The following is a 19,812-nucleotide window of genomic DNA, read 5'->3' as shown; positions in this document are numbered from 1 at the left end:
TAAATCTGCTAAGAAACTCTAAAGCCATTTGTGAATTATATAACAAGATGTGAAATATGTTGAACTATACAATGATGTTTCATTATGATATCTTCATAAAAAATACCTGAATTCTTTTCTGAGTTCTTGTTCAGCTGATTGATTATCCGAGGGAGTAATCTTAGCTCGAAACTTTCGATGTTCACATTCATTCTTTTCATCCACCTTCTGTTCTACAAAAAATATAACATACAAAATAATTGAGATATCCTGAAATACTTGAAAGCTTATCATTGCTCCTTTCTACTTACCTTACAAGAAAAATCTTGTAAGAATTCAACCATCAATTGTCTTTGGTATGACCCACTGCCAAAACGCATTATCATAAATTTAATAGTCATACAAAACATGATTACTAAATTCTAATCGTCTTCATCCAATTAGTAACTTCCATTTAATCAATTGAGATTATGAAAATTCTGTCATCTGTTAGTCCTGTTAGTAAATAACTCAACTGTTAATGCTTATAGATTTTTCTTCAGCATATTGATATAAAATATGTAATTGTTGTTTTTGGCATTTTGCTCACCGCTCATTTGGAAAGTGAACATTCTTCATATGGTAAAAATATTACAGTTGTCACAGCTGTCAATAAATTATATATAAAGTCTATGTACAGCAAACTTTTTATATTATATGTGCTTCAAAGCTGAACCTTTTTTTCACATAAACTGAAAAACAGAGAATTATTAATAAATTCCACCTCACTAATAAACAATTTCTTGACAATGGTCATAAAGTAGGTTGAGTTCAAGTAAAACATATATTAATAACTAATCAACATATATAAAGCATTTTATAAATTGTGAATATGATTTCTGTTCTACCTTTTTTCTTCATATTTATTTTCAATTCTTCTAAAGAAAAAGGCAAAATGACTTTCTTCTTGTGAACTGGTTGAGGCTCATCCACAGTAACTTCAGGAGAATTGCAAACTGCAACAGAAGTATCTCGTTCACATAAAATTACAGATGACTGAGCTTGTGACACTTGTCTGTCAGCTTCACTGTAATTATTCTGAACTTTGAGATACCCATCTAGTGTATGCAATGAAGATGAATGTTCTTTTTTAATGTTGTGAACACCACAGTCTAATCTGTGTCTGAACTGATTTAACAATAAATTTCCCATTAACTTATCTGTGCTTCTCTTTTGATATGATCTTTTATGACATAAAAGCTCTTTCAAAGGACTATTCATAGTTCTTTGGTTTCTATAAATAGATGAGCCATCCTGAAGAGAAGTTGCTTTCAAGATGGATTCAGAAAATACATTTTTATAAGTGATATGCTTGACAGATTTATTGACTGCATCTTCTAAACTCTGAGACTGCTTGCAAAGAGGTAACTTTAATCCATTTTCTTCTAAACCATCATAACTTTTATCACAAACTTTACCAACAAATAAATCTGTTTCAGTTCTAGAGATTTGAACAGTTTTTGCTACATCTATTTTTCCTGATTCAACAGAGTATTCTTTAGAAGACACTGGTATTAGTTCTTTGGTGGTACATGGAATACCATCTGCCATATCTTCAGTGATATGATCACCCACTTCCTTGTCATGAATTTCTTCTTCAGTCATTATCATTTGAAACACTTTATCTTCACTAACTGTAGTGTTAAGTTCTTTCTCCTTTGTTACCGAACTTTCTACTTTAAGAGAATTTACTTCAGATGATGATAGTGGTGCTTTAAGACGTGCAACTATAAAATAAGATTCTTATTAGAAACATCCAAATAAGTACTTACTTAATTCTGTATACTACTATGATTTCACTAACAGTTTGAATTAAATATAGAAATAGTTCTGAAAAATGAAAAAAAATTAAATCACTTAAACACTGATTATAGGTTTGTCAATCACCCTATGACGTAATGGGGTCAAGTGATATGTACCCCAACTCTCTACTCATTCTAATTTTTCATATTGTTACATAAGAAATATTTGTAGGAAATTTTTATTTTAAGTAAAATCACATTAATTGTCAAAAAAATTAGAAATGAATTTTTTCACTAGTTTAAAATAAAAAACTCAAACTTACAAGCAGCATTTAATAACTTGTACAGAAAGAACCAAATCTCATTTACCTATCAATGGATGTTAACTTTTTTTTCTATATTCACTAAGAAATAGTTTTCATAAAGGAGTCAAAATTAACACATTTGTAATCTAAGACAATAATTCAACCCAAGTTACATGTAGCTACTGGCATACACAATGAAGAACTGTAGTTCACATACATAGGTACAAAATACAAAAAATAAAGCAAGGAAAAACATTTAATATTTTACTAGTCAACAGTACCCTGAACCTATAAGCACAATGCCTTGCCAGTGATAACAACTGTTTGTAGATAATTGTTGGAAATATTGGTAAAAGATAAGTTCCTAATAGCCCACAATTCCTTAAATCTATGAACAAACATTTGATAGTATTTCAGCACAGAAAAAGTTAAAACCAAATGAGTTAACCAAATAAGTCACAAGTGTTTATTACTATAAAAACAATAAAATAAAAACAATAATAAATTTTCTGTGATTGTAAGAAACTGATTTTAGAGCTTACATTTGTAGACTTTTACTGTTGATCCTTTCTGAGGTGCAGATTCATCAGGAACTGAAAAGGACCTTTTCAAACCAATGTTTAACTTTCTCTAAGAAACAATGAAATGAGTTTAAATAAATGTAATTAAAAATTATCACTCAAATAATACTTAACTCCAAAATGTTTAAGTAATTATTTTTGAAAGCTGCAAGTATTTTAATATATATACATACTATATTTTCAAGGTTTTTTTTACAAATTAGCATAAGCTTTTTGGTGGAATAAAAAACTTAAATTTTCTTAAAGTTTATGATTTACAACAATAAAATACAATTAATTAAAGTAAAAACTATGTTATATTAGCAACAGTGTTAAGCTGTATTAATTGGCATAACATAAACAAGTAGTTTAATTAAATTTTGAAAACAACTCACTTAAAGACCATGACACATGCAGTTAGACCTACCCATCACAAAATGGATAAAGAAGTTAATTTTTTGTACATTTAACTATTTATGAAATTTTGATTGTGCTTGAATTGATCAAAGAGTATATAAAAATAATAAAAGATTTTGTAAAAACCTTCAGGTGTTACTCAAAAATGCATGAAAACTAAAAATTCCTCTTCATCATCTATAAACAAAAGTTTTACAAGTAAGAAGGGCAACATAATTTATTAAATCAGAAATGACATGATTCCAATCCAAAACTGCAGTGAATGTTCAAATATCTTAAACAGTTGTTCAATGTTTTGAGTCTGCCATCTAAAATTGTAAAGATACACACATACACACATTTAAATGGCTCCATTATGGAATTTTTAAAGTGTACATTGCAACTTCCTTCATAAAAAGTAATAATAATAATATTATCACAAGAAGCTTGTGTTACTGTAAAAAGCTTGTGTACATTGATATAAAATGAAATCAAATCACTACATCTATTACAAGACTTTAAAAAATATTTTCTTCATCAGCCTTCTTTTGGTGTACTTTACATAATATATCTAACACTATTAATAAAATATGAAGAATAAGTCACATAAGGTTCACCTTTTTCTCATCACTTGGAGGTGTCTCCATACCAATATCAGTTTTGTTTTGTACATGTGATATTATTGATGCTACAAAAGGAACATAAGAAAATCAGAACATGATAAGATAAATAAATAGAAAACAGATTAAAATGCAAAAATAATAAAATAAACAACATTCTGTGTCCAGTCTACAAAATCATCTATAGAAAACAAGATAGTCAAATTTAATTTATACTGCTACAAAAATATACATAAATGAACGTTGATAAAATGAAACCAAGTTTTTTGCTATTTTTATACTCAACGAAAATTCTTTTGACTAGTGTACAAAATAAAATTTTATATAATTATTAAATATTTTACATCCTTTCAAGATATTTATTTTAAATTTGGAAAAAAATACATGCTTCAAAAAAAGAAAGGTCTTTCAAAATATCAGTTTAACATAATTTTATTTAAAGTAAAGCATGTGATATTGAGACTCAGAAAAAGAGGATGACTTGTTAAAACAGAAAATCATCACTCTAAAAAGATTCATAATATATAAAATACAGAAATAAGCAAATACTATTACAAAAAAAAACTATCTTGTCTTTTACTTAATACTTTACTTCTGATACACAGCAATAATTAAGATTATTTTTAAAGTAATAATCCAACAATTCTTACAAAAAAATTTACATTAATATGCTTTCATTTGTCTGTCCATAACTTTTATCACAAAATTTTTGATCAAACACTACAAATCTCATATTAGAAAGGCCTTTGTCCAAGGAGTTCAGATTGCATATTGGCTTTTCAAGTCAGAATCACCTACCCTATTTTTTTGCTTGTCAAACTTCTGAATATAATGAGTATGGTACAAAATGGCATAATGTTGTCTTCATATGACAACTGGCTTGGACTTGAACTTTGTTGGTTTTTTTATTTACAACTTATTTCATGCAAACAACACTTAACCAACATGTAATTTACTAAAAATATATGAACAATACACTAAATACAATTTCCATAGACTTTCTCAGCTTATTTAGGACTAAAATATGCAAACACAGTTAATTCAAAACCATATGCTTGTCACTTTGTTAAAACAATCAGCTAAGTTTACTTTCACTACAACTTTACATTTACTTTGCAATAACATAGCTTCTGATTGTTTCATAGACTGCTGTAAACACCTTTTACCTGCTCTTTCCTTTAGTATGCTTTATTCTTTGGTTTCTGCAAGATTTTCTGTTGAATCTTTTAAAACTGTATTATGCTCACAACTGTTTCATACTCTGTACATTATTATAAATACTATTATTCCATGTCTTATGTGAGTTTGCTTGTCTGACCTCATAAAATTTTTTCACATAAACCAGACCAAGACTGATTGATCCCAGTATTACCCAGTTTGGTCCATGACCCGGTACTGGTTCATGAAAAAAAATGCTGAACCACAGAAAACTAAAAAAATTAAAATTAATCTCAACCTTTTCACCACCAGTTGCCATTTTTAAACTTTCTCCAAGCCCTTGTTGTATGTTAAAGAAAAATGTAATTAAACCACTTAATATAAATATATTCTAATAAAATTAATATTTTCAAACACATTATAATTTAAATTTTCATTTCATCTAACTTGGATTTCTCAGTATTTCAACTAAGCTAATGTAACAGGAGGGAAAAGTGAAAGTTTATGCTTAAGGCTATGAAACTATAGAATTCACAAGTTGATGGTTGCCTTTATACCTTCAGTCTCTTAGGAATTTAAGTGTTCTTACTTAGTGCAATTTAGAGAGCCTATGATTAAGTTTTACTCTGTTGATAACCTTGAAATTCTTTGAAATGCTATAAATTTAAACCCCATGTTAGTTAGACACGTATCCTGCAGAGTCAAAGCTGATCTTCCTGTCTGCAGGTAAGATCAAAGAAGGCATTTTGTCCCACATAAAAGGACTATTTGTTCTATGAAGTTAACCAGTTCTTTGACACCAAAGTTTCAGGAATGTTATTCCAAATGTGTTAAATTTGCTTACTCTGTTAATGGAAATTGACAGGCACGTGAGACCAGTTTCTTATGTCTGGTAGTGCCAGGTGCCACAGACAAGTTGCTAGTGGCCAGTGCTAGAAATGTCAGTTTGTTTTGAGAAGAGAGAATTGTTTGTGACTTAGTTTATACCAACTAAAAATATTTTTATAGTTGTTCATTTTTAAGAAAACCCCTCTCCAATATGGATAGCTGGCTGAAAAAACATACATCATACAAGAAAACCTCAAGTGATGCACAAATGCAACCTAGTTCTAGTGAAACTAAAGTTAGTGAAAATAATATGCCTAATTATAAACGTTTAAGTGATATGCAGCTTGTTAGCAAAGAAAAGAAAGCAAAGACCTATTGGACTCAACAATATTGTGAACACATAAAGTACGGTTTTATAAGTTGTGGTAGCAGTAATGATTTTCCACTTTCTGTTCTTTGTTGTTCAACATTATCAAATGAGAGCATGAAAGCATCAAAACTGAAATGCCACTTGGATACCAGACATCCAGAATACTTGAGTAAGCCAACAGATTTTTTCATAGGTAATAAATATGAAATAGTTTTTTCCATATGAAATATCAAAACTAATAACCAAGACGCATTATTCACATACTAATGGTGAAACGTTAATACTTCCTTCAGTAAAAATAAGTACATATTCTGTTTATAAAAAACAAGAAAATCAGTTGAATTTACTTCTCTATCTAGTAATACAGTGAAACCTAGAATTGTGGATATGGTAAAAAATATTGAAGAAACTCTTATATGTAGAGTTCTCTGTAGTCACTTTTTTCTTCACTACAAGTGGATAAAAGCACAGAGATAGCAGATAATGCCAAGTTAATGTGCTTTGTAAGATATGATTAAAAGGACACCATTCATGAAAATATATTGTTTTATAAATCACTTCCAACAAAAAGCACATCCGATAAAATTTTTAATTTATTCAATTTTATAACTCAGAGTGGCATTCATTGGAAAAAAAAAAGTGTTGGATTGAGTACTGATGGTGCTCACTCCATGGCAGGTTCCCATACAGGAGTTTTCCAGAGGATCCAAGCAGTGGCACCAAATTGTGGATGGATGCATTGTAGCATTCACAAAGAGGTGTTAGCTATGAAGAAAATGCCCTTACTTTTGAATTTATCTACACAAAAAGGTGTGAAATAGATAAACAATATTTAAAAACCTAGATCATTGAATTCCAGTCTTTACTGCTCTGTGCAAAAAATTAGGAAGTGAACAAAAGTATCTCCTATTACCCTGTGAAGTTTGGTGGTTATCAAAAAGAAATGTCTTGAAAAGACACATAAAATAAAAAATAGATTTATTTTATTTTTGGAGCAACATGCTCCATCAGCAAAGGATGCAATATTTAAATTTAGAAACAGGTTTCATAATTTACATTAGTTAATTATGGTGGCCTATTTATGTGACATTTTTGGCTTCTTAAATGCTTAAAATCTAAATTTACAAGGTGCTAACATAAATATTTTTAAAGTCCAGGAAAAGGTAAAAGCAACTATTAAAAACATTAACATGTGGCTACACTGAGTTAAGAAGAGAAATTATAAGTTTTTCTATACTTTAACAGAATTACAAAACCAAGATGAAGAAGGTAATATTCCAGATAAGATTTCCTCATCAATCAAAGAATATCTTTTCGGGCTAAAATCATGCTTGGAAGAATATTTTCATCCAATTGACAGCAGTAAAATGTGGATCAGAAGACCTTTTACTGGTAGACATGGAAAATGATGAAGGATTACAACTCAGTGAAACAGAAATTGATTCTGCTATTGAACTGTCCTGTGACACTGCACTGAAAGACCATATTAATCAAGTCTTGTTAACTAATTTTTGGCTGAGCTGTCATGCTGAGTATCCAAAGGTACCAGAAAAAACATGAGATTTCTTATTCCCTTGTCCAACTTATAAATGCAAATCAGTCTCTTCTCAACATCGGTTTTCTTAAAAAAACAAGTACAGGAACAGATTAAATGTCCAACCAGATCTAAGGATCAAACTGACTTCTTTTCATCCTGATTTGAAGTTGCTGTGTGATGAAAAACAGCATCATCCTTCTCATTAAGTAAGTTAACTCATAAAAGAGCATTAATAAATATACAATTAATGTGAGGATTAAATAACAATAAAGTATATATATTACACAGTAGCTCTATAAAACACTTGTATATTTTATAATCGAGGATTGTTGCTTCCAGCTTGATGTTGAGACTTAACCATGTATTAACAGTATATCTAATTAGGTATTTGAGGAGACTAGGCCTCATGAAAACTTATAAAAATAAGCCACTCCCAAGTTGGAAAAGTTTTTAAAATGTTGATCCAAGACATAATACCTGCAAAAAAAACTGTAGCTTAAACTTCATGCATAAAAATGATGATAAAAAAGGAAAATACAGGCAAAGATCATGAAAATACTATTTGTGGCTTGTTAATAATAACAAAGACAGTAGCTACTGTTAAGTAACTCTACGAGTAACACAAATATGTATTAATGAAAAACAACACTGGTAATGATGATGATAACAAAGACAGTAACTACTTTCAGACTTTTTGAGAGTTTATGAAGTCAAAAATTATAGAAAAACTATCTGGGTATCAACCTGTTTAAATAGTACCTAAGATGAAAAAAATTCATAATTTAAAAATTATTAACAGTTTAAATATTTATGATAATTTTTGATGAACCATATTCATTTTAATAACAGATATTTTAAATATAAAATTGTTCTTTTGTTAGTGGGCATGTTTTTCTAAGGATAGTATAAAAAAATAAGTTATTTGTGAGTCAGGTGACTGTCTTTCAGTTTCTCACGTATATGAGAAAAACTCAGTATACAGTTGAAATATAAGGATACCAACCATCATTTTAAGGTCAGGTTTTTAACTTATTTATTATATACTATCAAGGTTAATTTGGCTACACCTATCTGTAGTATTAGCAATGCTAAGAGTAAGTGGCTATTACTTCTGAGGACATTTCTGTAGATACAAAAAGTTAAAAAAAAACTAAAGAAACAAATAAGCCTTGGGAATAACATTAACTTTGATAAAATTACTGAAAGAAGCTAATTTGTTTCAAACTGCTATTTACTTGTATTATCTTACAATTCTGAATCTTTAAAAAGTCTTTTATGATATACAAGGTAATTTTACACACACATTAAATGTGCAATAATTTTTAAAGAAAGCATTCAGAAGTAACACAAATTTGTGAATACTCTGTCACTAGTATTATTTTTGATGAATGCTTTACAGTGCATGGTCTTGTGTATTTTAATATTAAACCTTTGTGTAATCTAAGTAATGCAAAAGCATTTTCTATTAAATTCTAAGTATGCTCTATATCCAGTTCAACATGTACAAAGATTTGAATGGATGCTTGTTTCACAGACAAGAAAACTGACCAGTAGTACATGGACTAATTAATTTTCTAAACCTAATTTCTGAGTATTTGTTAAAAAGTCCTAATATGTTGGAATCACTATAACATCAATATTCACATACCCAACATAAATTGACTTTTTCCTAAGCTAAAAATGTATTTCCAGTAATATCAACCTCCACTAACAATATAGCTATTCTTTGACATCAACTATGCCTATCTAAGCATTAGTCTAGCATGCTTTAGTTATGTCAAATCCAAAACAAATTATGATTAGGTTCCACAGAGACAGGTGCCATTCCTACCAACATTTGAGGATAATATCTAGGTACTCAAACAGGATGGCCCCCACCTTCACCCTCTTCTCCAAGAGTGGAAGAACACTTGAACACTCTAAAGGAAAAGCCTCTGACTGAAAACTGGTAAGAACTCAAAGGTTTCAACAGTAGAATCTGTAGGGTAATGTGACTTAGAGAGTTCTGAGGAGCAGTGCTCTGGAAACAATTCAATAAGTGAATAAAGTTCCCTAACTTTTTAAAAGCAAACCAATCCAGGTTTGTTGAATCCTATGATTGGCAGAGATGAGTAAGATCTCCTTTAGCTTTACTCATGATAGTCCATGAGTGGCAGTCCAAGATAATATGGTAATACCCTTTGGTAAGTGCCTATATGGTCTTATGGAACAGCACATTTCTATCGAGCCTGTTGCTGCCAGTAGTAAGAATAATTAAATTTTTGCTAGTGTGGAATGGATTGAGAGAAGCACACCAGTCTGGGCAATACTCATCACAAAATGGGATCTAGTGAAAGTAAGGTATAAGGGACCTTGGAAAAAAAATAAGTAACTCCTCCTCCTTATAATTCAACAGGTGTTGTTAAAAACTGAGCATGAAAAGAATGAGATAGAAAAGAAATGGGAGAAGTCTGAATACCAGCCCATAAACTACCTTCTCCTGGATAAATAACAGAGGCAGCAAAAAAAAATGCTGAATCTCATGAGATCTGGCTCAGACGATATCTCACATGTAAAGACCAAAATAAGCAAAATGGATATTTAAGAATCCACCTCTAAAGAAATAAGTAAAATCAAGGGAAACTGAAAGAACCCAATCAATACACAGTCAAGATGTAAAGTGGGTCACACAACACTCCCAGGATTGACAGGCCAAAACAAATTATCAGATTACAATCGATTGCAGAGATGAGAAACAGATGGCAAAAATATTCCAGAGATGGATATATCTCCTTCTCTAATTGCCAGACTTAGAAATAAAGGACCTATCAGAATATAGCAGGATTTAAGAAGAGAAGGAAGTCCTACAAAAATGCCAAGAACACCAGCTTATGACATCAATATGTCAACAGCCAAAAAATATACTTCCACCAGGAGGTGAAAACCAAGGCAAGCAAACAGACAAAAGTGGGTACAAATCCCCCTATCTTGTTACATATTAAAAAAGTAAATCTCCCAACCTGAACCAAAAATTCAAGAAGGAGAAACTAAATAGTCCAAAAATTTAGATTTGTAAAATCTAATATGTAACTATCTTGTTACATATTAAAAAAGTAAATCTCCCAACCTGAACCAAAAATTCAAGAAGGAGAAACTAAATAGTCCACCCCCCAACCACCAACAAGGGAAGAACACTCAAAGGAGACAAAGAAAAGCTCCAAAATCTCACAAATCCAAATGATTAATTGAAGAAAAGGAATAAGATACAAATTAGACTCATAAAAAGCTTGGTAATGAAGTGTTAGAAAAAATAATCCAAAATTTTCCCAGGATCAACTAAAAAGGCAATTTCAGAAGCCCTAGGAAAAAACACCCCAGGCCAAATGAATGTCTCCAACTCTCAGCAGAGAAACATTATACAACAAAGGAGAAGTATGTAAAGGATGGATTAGCCACCTTACTGACATACCTGCAATTTTATCAATTTGTTTTTAATTATAATTATACTGCAATCCAAAAGATGGTACAAAAATTGCAATTAATAATGGGACAATGCATAGCACTTTGTCAGAGGACAAACATTTTATTGAGAAAAAAATGTTTACATTACCTAAGTGAGATGCTTATATACAGTACCAAAACAGAAGGTTCATTGATGAGGGTGGAGAAATTTGCAAATCAGATATTGTTGTTGATTTGAATTAAACACAAAGCTACTCAATGGGTTAGCTGTGCTCTGCCCACCACAGGTATCAAAACCCAGTTTTTAGCATTATATGTCTGCAGACATACTGCTTAGCTGCTGGGGGCATCAAATGTTGCCAAGGCCATTTAACAGGAGTATAAAGCATGCAATACCAATGCTTAGGTAGACAAAGTCAAAGAATAGCTATTGTCAGTGGGTGGTTAATATATTTTGGAATATAACTTTAAATAGTATAAGCACCTAAAAGGTTTAAATGATACATGTTAAAAATATTAAAAGTGACTGCATTTTACTTTTATAAAACTGTAAAATACTTACAAAGTTTTAAACTTTTAGAAATGTGTTTATATAGTATGTACAGATATGAATATTTTGGAGCAAGTATATTTAACTGGGTACAAAGTTTAACATCAGAAAGTTATAGGTGCAAATTTTCTTAACATGAAAGCTTTCCTGTAAGTACATTTACATTGTATACATGTGTTACTATATAATGTATTACTTAAAATACCATACTAAGGTGGTTTGGTAATTTAGAGTAAATAGTATATGGAGTGTGATGATGCATATAAATGTGTACATTTATAACTAAAGTTTGAAGATCATTTAAAACCATGTCATACACTGAATGTTCATAACTGGTTTCTACTCTGTACACTATTATACATACCATTACTGTGTTGTTTACAGTATGTGCATTTTATTAAGTCAAGTTGTCTAACAACATAAATTTTTTTCTAAACAGACTAGGATTTATTAATCTAACACAATGCCTGCAAGAAAGTACAGTCTAAACAGCACACATGAAATGTCAAGCAAAGAGAATGAAAACTAGCAGAAAAGTTTTGCAGGTTGCATACAGTAAATGTATGTAAAGAAACACTGGTAATTCAGTTTTTTTCTCTTTCTTTTACTAATTTTTCTATTGGTTTTGTGGCTTCAAGGAATAGTTTTACTGAGAATCTAATAACAAAAAACATAAATACTGCTCTTCAACTTTACATAATAATCTAAATTAAATAAATATACTTTCCAAATGCACAAATATAGATTCATGTATAAATTAAGTATATAATAAATGCTTAACTAAAAATAAATAAAGTTAGGCAATATAGTTTTCTTTTCAAATTAAAATTTTATTCCAATTACATACATTTTTATTATTACAATGGAAATGCATTTCATTTATCCTGTAATTTCATATTTTTACTTATTTTTTCTGTTCTGTAGCCTGTAGTAAATTATTCACTTTACACAACCAATTACTTCTGCTATCTTACAACTATCTATGGCACTAGAACAATTTATAAAACATTTTTAAAAATTAGTCTTTTATGTTTTATTCTACATTTCCAAAAGAGAAAACGTGAAAATATGGTTCTTTAGAATTTTAGATTTTTCTCAAGATACGTTAATTAAAATGTTTACTAGCATATAATAGTTCTTTTTTCAGGATATTCAATCAGAAATGTATATAAATTTATCCTTACCTTAAGTTATCCATTTCACCACTATACAATTCACAATTTACACATTTTAAAAGAATATTATGTTCTTAGAATTGCAATTAAACAAATTATCAAAACAATTCTTTGTTATTATTCTCTATTGTTTTGATACATTTCATAACCTAAATTATCTAAAGCACAGTTCTTTCTGTCACAACTGAAGATACCTTTTTATAATAATTTTTTGTTTGTTTGCTTCTGTTTGTTTTTTAAGATTTATCCAATAATCTATACAAGTTATTTAGTTGGCTTCTTGATAAAATAATTTCATTATTTTTAATACATCTTTCAGTTTTTCATCAATTATTTGTTTTAATTGTGTATTAACAAATAAAAAATTAATATGTCTGAACAATTAGTTGCAACAAAAGATATAATATTCTCTTTCTATTCACTAATTCCTCTGTATAAATGTTTTTATTAAAAAGTTACTCTTGGCAATTTCAAACCATCTTAATATAAATTTCTCTAGATAGTGCCATTGAAATACAAATTTGTTTACTTCTAGTAATCTATTACTTTTCATTTCTTAATTGAAAATCAAACAACAAAGTACTTGAAAGATATATAAAAATATCTAAATTTATATATTTGGGATAATTACTAAAAAATGTTCATATTGATGAGAATTTGTGGATTTATAAAAAAAATTAGAATTACAATTTTCTTTTTACAAACCTATATTACTCAAGGTAAACTTAATTTCCTTCTTTCTTAAATTTAAAATTCCAACAAATTTATTAATACCATGAGTATTTTTCCATATTACAAAAAATTCATCTAAAAACCTTTTCCACAAAGTTTTATGTGAGCTACAAAATTACCTTAAAATAATTAGGTAGTATACTGAGTACTTGTAATTTGAACAACACCATAGTGATATTAACACAAGCTGGAGCAACTTTTGTCCATATTGCTGTACCAGATATTTGGTAAAAGATTTGTTCTTTATGAGGAAAAAAAATAACTATATCTAAACCTTTTAAGATAAAAACTTTATTAAACCTGGGATGAATTAATTTTTTGAATTTATCTGGAAAATATCTTAGTCTGTAGTCCTGTCCACCACTTGGATACAGAGCTACTACATCTGAAGAAATAATTATTTTCATTTCTTTGGCAATTTTTTAATAAATTCAAAATCTTCTCCTATAATACTCAAATATGAGATAAAATGTCCAAAATGTTACTTAAATGTTCAGTAATTTTGTAATTACATTCAGTTTTCTAAAATATGGAGAGGTTTTCCAATATGAATGTATTTACTTCTTATTTCCAACAATAATTCATTAATCTCTCTTAATTTATGGATTTTAAAAGTACTCAGTTTTTTAAATTATTTTTCTTTATGAAAGTTATGAATCTTAGTTAAACTTCACATTTTTTGGTAAATATTTATATTATTTAAATGTTCATGAACCATCTGACTATAAAACTGGTGGGACATTATTTCCCATAATTTATCTATCTGCTTTTTTTGACATATTAAATTAAAATTTAAGTTTCTTGAGCAATTTTCCCCTCTTTTTAAAGTTAAATTATCCTTCCCTTGAATTTCAGTAATGAAATACAATTCAATTTTTTGACAAATTAACTGTAATTCCAGGTTTTTTCCTTAAACAGGATCAAAATTTACCTTTTACTGGGGATTCATCTTTATTTGAACCTTCAAAAAATATTTTTTAAGTTTTAATTTCCTACTGAATTCATACATATGCAAATATCTTCTGTTAGTTGTATTTCATTAAGTTTATTTGTGGGAGAAAATGTTAATTCTTTTGCTGATGATTTATTTCAAATTAGTTTTTGTTAAATTAACCATTGTCAAAAAATTCTTATCCCATTTATCCAAGTTTCTGGAATTTTATCATATTTCCTAAAATTGATGGAAATTTTTATAATTGCTCTCTTCTTCCTCCATGTCATACTTTCAATGCTACTGAAATTTCTTTGTCCTTAAATTTTTTTGTAAACTTTGAACATATCTATCTTCTACTTCCATACTTCAAGGATTCCAAGGGAAAGTATATGTATTTGATTTACACAAGTTATGTTTTGAGGAAAGCAGTGTTTGTTTTTTTGTTATATTCTCAGTAAAACTATTTCCTGAAAAGTGACCTTTGAAGTTATAAAACTAGTAGAAATAATTAATAAAAGAAAAAAGTCTGATATTTCAGTGTTTTTTATTCATATCCACAGGTCACTTTTGTTGGTGTTTTGGTTATATATATTTCTGCATATTTAAAAAAAAAAAAACAAGGTAAAACTCCCATCCTAACAGGTAGAGATCAGATTTACAACACAATCAACTTACTCTGAAAAGAACATCCTTGTTGTTCAAGCATAGAAGAAAGTGGACTATATAACTGTAATAATGAAGTCTGAAAGAAAAAATATTCAAAACTACCTTACAGATTTTTTCAGTACTCTATTCAAAATTATTATTAATACAGAGTCTACACAATAGATGTACACACAGAAAATACAATGTGCTAATCTAATTTGTTAATCTCATGTAATAATACATACAAAAAAGTATGAAAATTTAATTAAGCCAAGAACAGCACAGCTCCATTTAGGAATGTAATAATTTTAAAAGTAATACTTATAAACAAAACAGGTTACATTTCCATAATGAAAGTACATTTGTAAGTTAACTCTTGCATGCTCTACCAATCATTAACAAGGTTACATTGTGTCCTACAGTTAAATAACATTTTTAATCAAATAAAATGTTATTAATTCTATATTTCAATTACATTTTATGCTGTAGTTGTGCAAATAACAAAAAAGTATCTTGATACACTATAAAATACACAAAGCCACAAAGTTCATTACACTTTTAATGTTTTTGCCTCACAAGAGCTAATAAAATGACAACAAGATATCACTTTATTATAAATGTATCTTACTTTGACACCACACATATGAGAATTTAAACATATTCAGAAATTTCTGACCTTTATTGTTGCCAACAGCAGTTTTTCATTCTGCACAAACACTTGGCGTTTATCTGGTGTTATATTTATATCCACTTCCTCTAAAACACAGACAAAAATGAAATAAAAAGTTTGAGAGAACAAAGAAAGTTGTTAATCTTAATAAAGAAAACATTTTTTAAAATTCTGAGATATTCCATTGTTTATTTACCTTTTTCCAGTAAAATGTTTAGACATATAACAGGATACTGATGTCTGTTAAAGCTGTGATACACATCATTAATCAGCCTTGTTACCTAAAATGAGAAAAAGTTATTTTAAATGGCAGTATGTACCATAATGTCAAATGCCACTTTTATAAAATAATATTTAAAAGGAAAAAATGACAAAAACAGAATAGCAATCAATAGCAATTCTCAACAGAATCAGTTTTTGGAAAAAGGTTACACTTATTATTTTCACACAAATACTTCAATAAAAAGATTGTAAAGAAGTTTTAAAATATTTTCATAAAAGAATGTCATAATACCAGCACAGAAGGTGGCCAATAGCTTTGTTTTTATTTGCAAAATAATTTTATATTATTATTACACATTTTAAGGAGCTCAGCTGAAACTTTCAAAGTTTTCAAGGTAATTCTATTTTTGCTCATGTTAAAACAAATGCATACAACATTATCAAACAACATAATACTTTAAAAGAATTTGCAATTAGTACAATTAAGAATATTATAACTCCAAAGCTTCTAAAAATTCCTAATCTTCACAAGTTATTCTATAAATACAGATTTATAAAGCTGGAACCAAAAAAAAAACTCACAAAAGATTTATCTATTTTAACAAATAGAGGTCTTAAGCATATTAACTGTTTTGCAACAGGTTCACGTACTTCAGACAAACTTGTAATCACCATGTAACTAAGACAATACACATACTTTAACTCTTAAAGTGCATAATGTATCTTCATGGAATTTGGTAAGCTTTCAGTAAATATCACAAGTGTTTTGTAGAAAAAAAACTACAATTTTTAATTATAGATATATATATTATCTATAAACATATATGGAGTCAAAGTGTTGACTGCCCCAAGTACAAATTATTTTCATGAAAAATATTTTTCTTCATCTGAGAATTTTCAAATTTTATATGCATAACATCAAAAATCTCCTATATAAACATCAAATTTTTCTTCAAAAAATCTTATATTTTATGTACTTTTTCTATTATAGCTCTATACAAGATCAATCAATTTGATTAATCTCATAACTACCATATAAAATTAGGAAACAAATCTAAATTACCTTATTTTTTCTTTTAAGGATGACAGTAAATTGTAACAGTAAACCCCAACTGTTTATCCTAAATATCTTAAAGCTCATGAAGTATACATCATCTTACAATTAATTTTATTGTTTGACTGACCTTTAAACTACATATAATATCCCAAAATATCAGTAATAAACTACTCTGTGAATGTACATTTCACATTATTGTATCATATTACATCTGAGCTTCTCACAAGTACACTTCATGGATGTTTTTCTCAACTTACCTAATCTAACCTTATCCAACCTCACAAGTTTCTAATTTTTACATTTGCATAAAGAATACACAAAAAAACAATATATAGTACTTACTTGTGTTTTTATTTGCTGTTGACTGTCAATGAAACATAAGCCTACTCTTTTTTTTTATTATACTTATAAAACTACTACACTAAACAATATCAGCAACCTTTATAACTGTGTACCCTAACAAGAAATCAGTAAATCAGCAAAAAACTTCAAACTGCAATTAACAGACATTTTAAAAATGTTGGGAAATTAATAATTTGCATAAAGTCTTCTTTTATGGTACTCACAATAAAAACTATCACTGTTTTTGCACTGAATTAAATCATGCAATTCAATTTTTTTACCTTAACACATTTGTATGATAAGGAGCACACATTTGAAATTGACACAATACACACCAGTGGATGGTATTAACTTGAGTCTATAACCTGCAGTTTATTTGGTTTTTTTAACTTTAATACCAAAACATCAAACAACTTTTCAATGAAGAATACCATAAAGTTTTAGAAATTAATAAAGCATACAGACACATGATGACACAGCAGCAGGAAACCTATCACATTTTCCTAGCATATATAAGCATACCTGACTGTTAAATCCAGTACTTGTAAAAAAAAGTTGAACAAATATAAATGAAACATACTACTTCAATTTAAACATTAATGTATTAGTCACACTCTATCCTTCATGTCTGACAATAAAACAGAATACTCTAATTTTAAAGTTATAAATTTCCCATTTCTAGGCACAAACATTTTAAGAGAAATACGCTATTACATTTACCTATCACAACTCACTGAATTTTTTAGAATCTGTTGTTTGTTGTAGCTTGGAAAATTTAGTAGTGAGCTCAACTACTAACATAAAACCTTTGGAAAAAGAGGCTTTTTTCTTTCAACAAATTATTCAAGGCATTTTTTGAACTTATAATTTTATTCAATTTTATATAAGCTATGTTGAGTCAACTGTTTTCCACTATGTGGTCATTTAATCAGTATAAATTGCATAATTAACAATTTCAATACAGAATATAAATAATTTTCTTTACTATATACTCCAAAATAGGCCTATATATTTAATTTTTCTTACTTATCTTACTTAACTGCACAAAAATGCTGGGTCAATCATTCACCATGACTTGATTGTTGATGCAGTAAAGATTACATTCTGCAGTGACTAGTTTATTAATGTAAAGAGTTTTCCTTATTCTAGCCTTACATACTAAAATGCTGGATGAATCATTCACCATGACATAACTGTTAACTCAGTAAAAACCAGTAATTAACATGCCCACTATAGGATGTAAAGAACTTTTATAATCTTAACTTTACATCTCTCAACACAAGTCTAAGAGTATTTCACACAAAAACAGATTGAAAACTATATTTGTTACCTAAAACATTCTTCAAGTTATATGTAAACTTTGATCAAATTTTCTTTCTACTTTTAATAACTGGCCATCTTTTATTTTTTCTCTTTATAAGCCAACCCCCTTCCAAGTCTGACTGTTTAATAGGGATTCCTTAATTTTTGTTTGTTTTAGCACAAAGCCATACAAATTAGCTATCTGTAATCCATTCATCACAGGGAACTGAACCTCAAATTTTTGTACTGTAAGTCCATAATATTACTGCTGATCAATGTCCCCTTTAATAATTATTTATACTGAGTAGAGTACAAACTTCTCTGAGCTCTACTTTTCTATCCATCAATTTTTGGGTGGCCATTGGCATATGTATTCCTGTCTTATATTTGGACATGGTATTCTTCAAACTGTAGGCCTGACCTATGTCTTCCACACAAAGAAACTATTACTAACTGAATAATATGTGAGAATCCTATTGTTTTATATCCCTGATACATGCCAGATTACTGCATTTTCACATATCGTCACAACTTAGAGGAACACTGCTGCTGACCTACTATGGACCTTCTTTAGCTCTGTGATGGACTGAAACAGGTAGAACTTGGCCAGTCACACTAGTGGTCATATATTCATACAGGCTGGACTGTTTTCCCATGGGCATCTAGCTGGAACTTGCCACATACAATATAAGATGTTTGTATTTCTGTAACTTACTATATTATTTGTAAATAATATGTATTTCAGTTACTTATAATAGTTATATTAATTTATAACATTAAAGAGGGAATACTCAACCTAGAACTAAGTTGTCATAGAAGTTTTTTTTTAGTTTGCCTGTTATTCATAACTAAGGGTACTTATTATTTTCAATTACTATTGTAGAATTTTGGCAACTCTCCTGCTAGAAGTTATTGCATAGTTATAAATGTGCATTTTAAACTTTATGCTAAACTTCAAATAGAGAAAAGCTTTCAGTTAAAACAGTGCCATACAAAAGGTAAAAACAAAACTATTACTCAAACCAAAATTAGCTTTGATTCAAACATCTGTGCTTCATTCACACCTAGGTCAATATTTCTCTTTTTTCACTTAAAAGAAAAAAAGACAGTAGAAACAGATCACTGTTAACTGTAAGATTTGTAGTTTACAATAAAATTATATCAACTGTCAGAAACTAAAACATTATATACATTTCCTTCAACTCATA

The 19,812-nt window shown here is 28.8% G+C and overlaps 1 protein-coding gene across 2 annotated transcripts in view; it reads right to left on the bottom strand.

Moving 5' to 3' along the window:
• Positions 1-19,812, bottom strand: part of Pms2 (mismatch repair endonuclease PMS2) — an 82,663-nt gene that overhangs the window by 22,035 nt on the left and 40,816 nt on the right. For both annotated transcript variants that reach the window (XM_076449486.1, XM_076449487.1), the window contains 7 exons: positions 15,878-15,962; positions 15,688-15,767; positions 15,042-15,108; positions 3,639-3,709; positions 2,608-2,695; positions 867-1,745; positions 107-212 (listed from right to left, as the gene is read on the bottom strand). In XM_076449486.1, the coding sequence (XP_076305601.1) occupies positions 107-212; positions 867-1,745; positions 2,608-2,695; positions 3,639-3,709; positions 15,042-15,108; positions 15,688-15,767; positions 15,878-15,962 (1,376 nt within the window). The remainder of the gene's footprint in view (positions 1-106; positions 213-866; positions 1,746-2,607; positions 2,696-3,638; positions 3,710-15,041; positions 15,109-15,687; positions 15,768-15,877; positions 15,963-19,812) is intronic.

The sequence above is a fragment of the Tachypleus tridentatus genome, chromosome 8, assembly GCF_004210375.1.
Source record: "Tachypleus tridentatus isolate NWPU-2018 chromosome 8, ASM421037v1, whole genome shotgun sequence".
Classification (NCBI taxonomy): domain Eukaryota; kingdom Metazoa; phylum Arthropoda; class Merostomata; order Xiphosura; family Limulidae; genus Tachypleus; species Tachypleus tridentatus.
The sequence above is the reverse complement of the archived record's forward strand: the minus strand, read 5'-3'. Positions and strand labels throughout refer to the sequence as shown.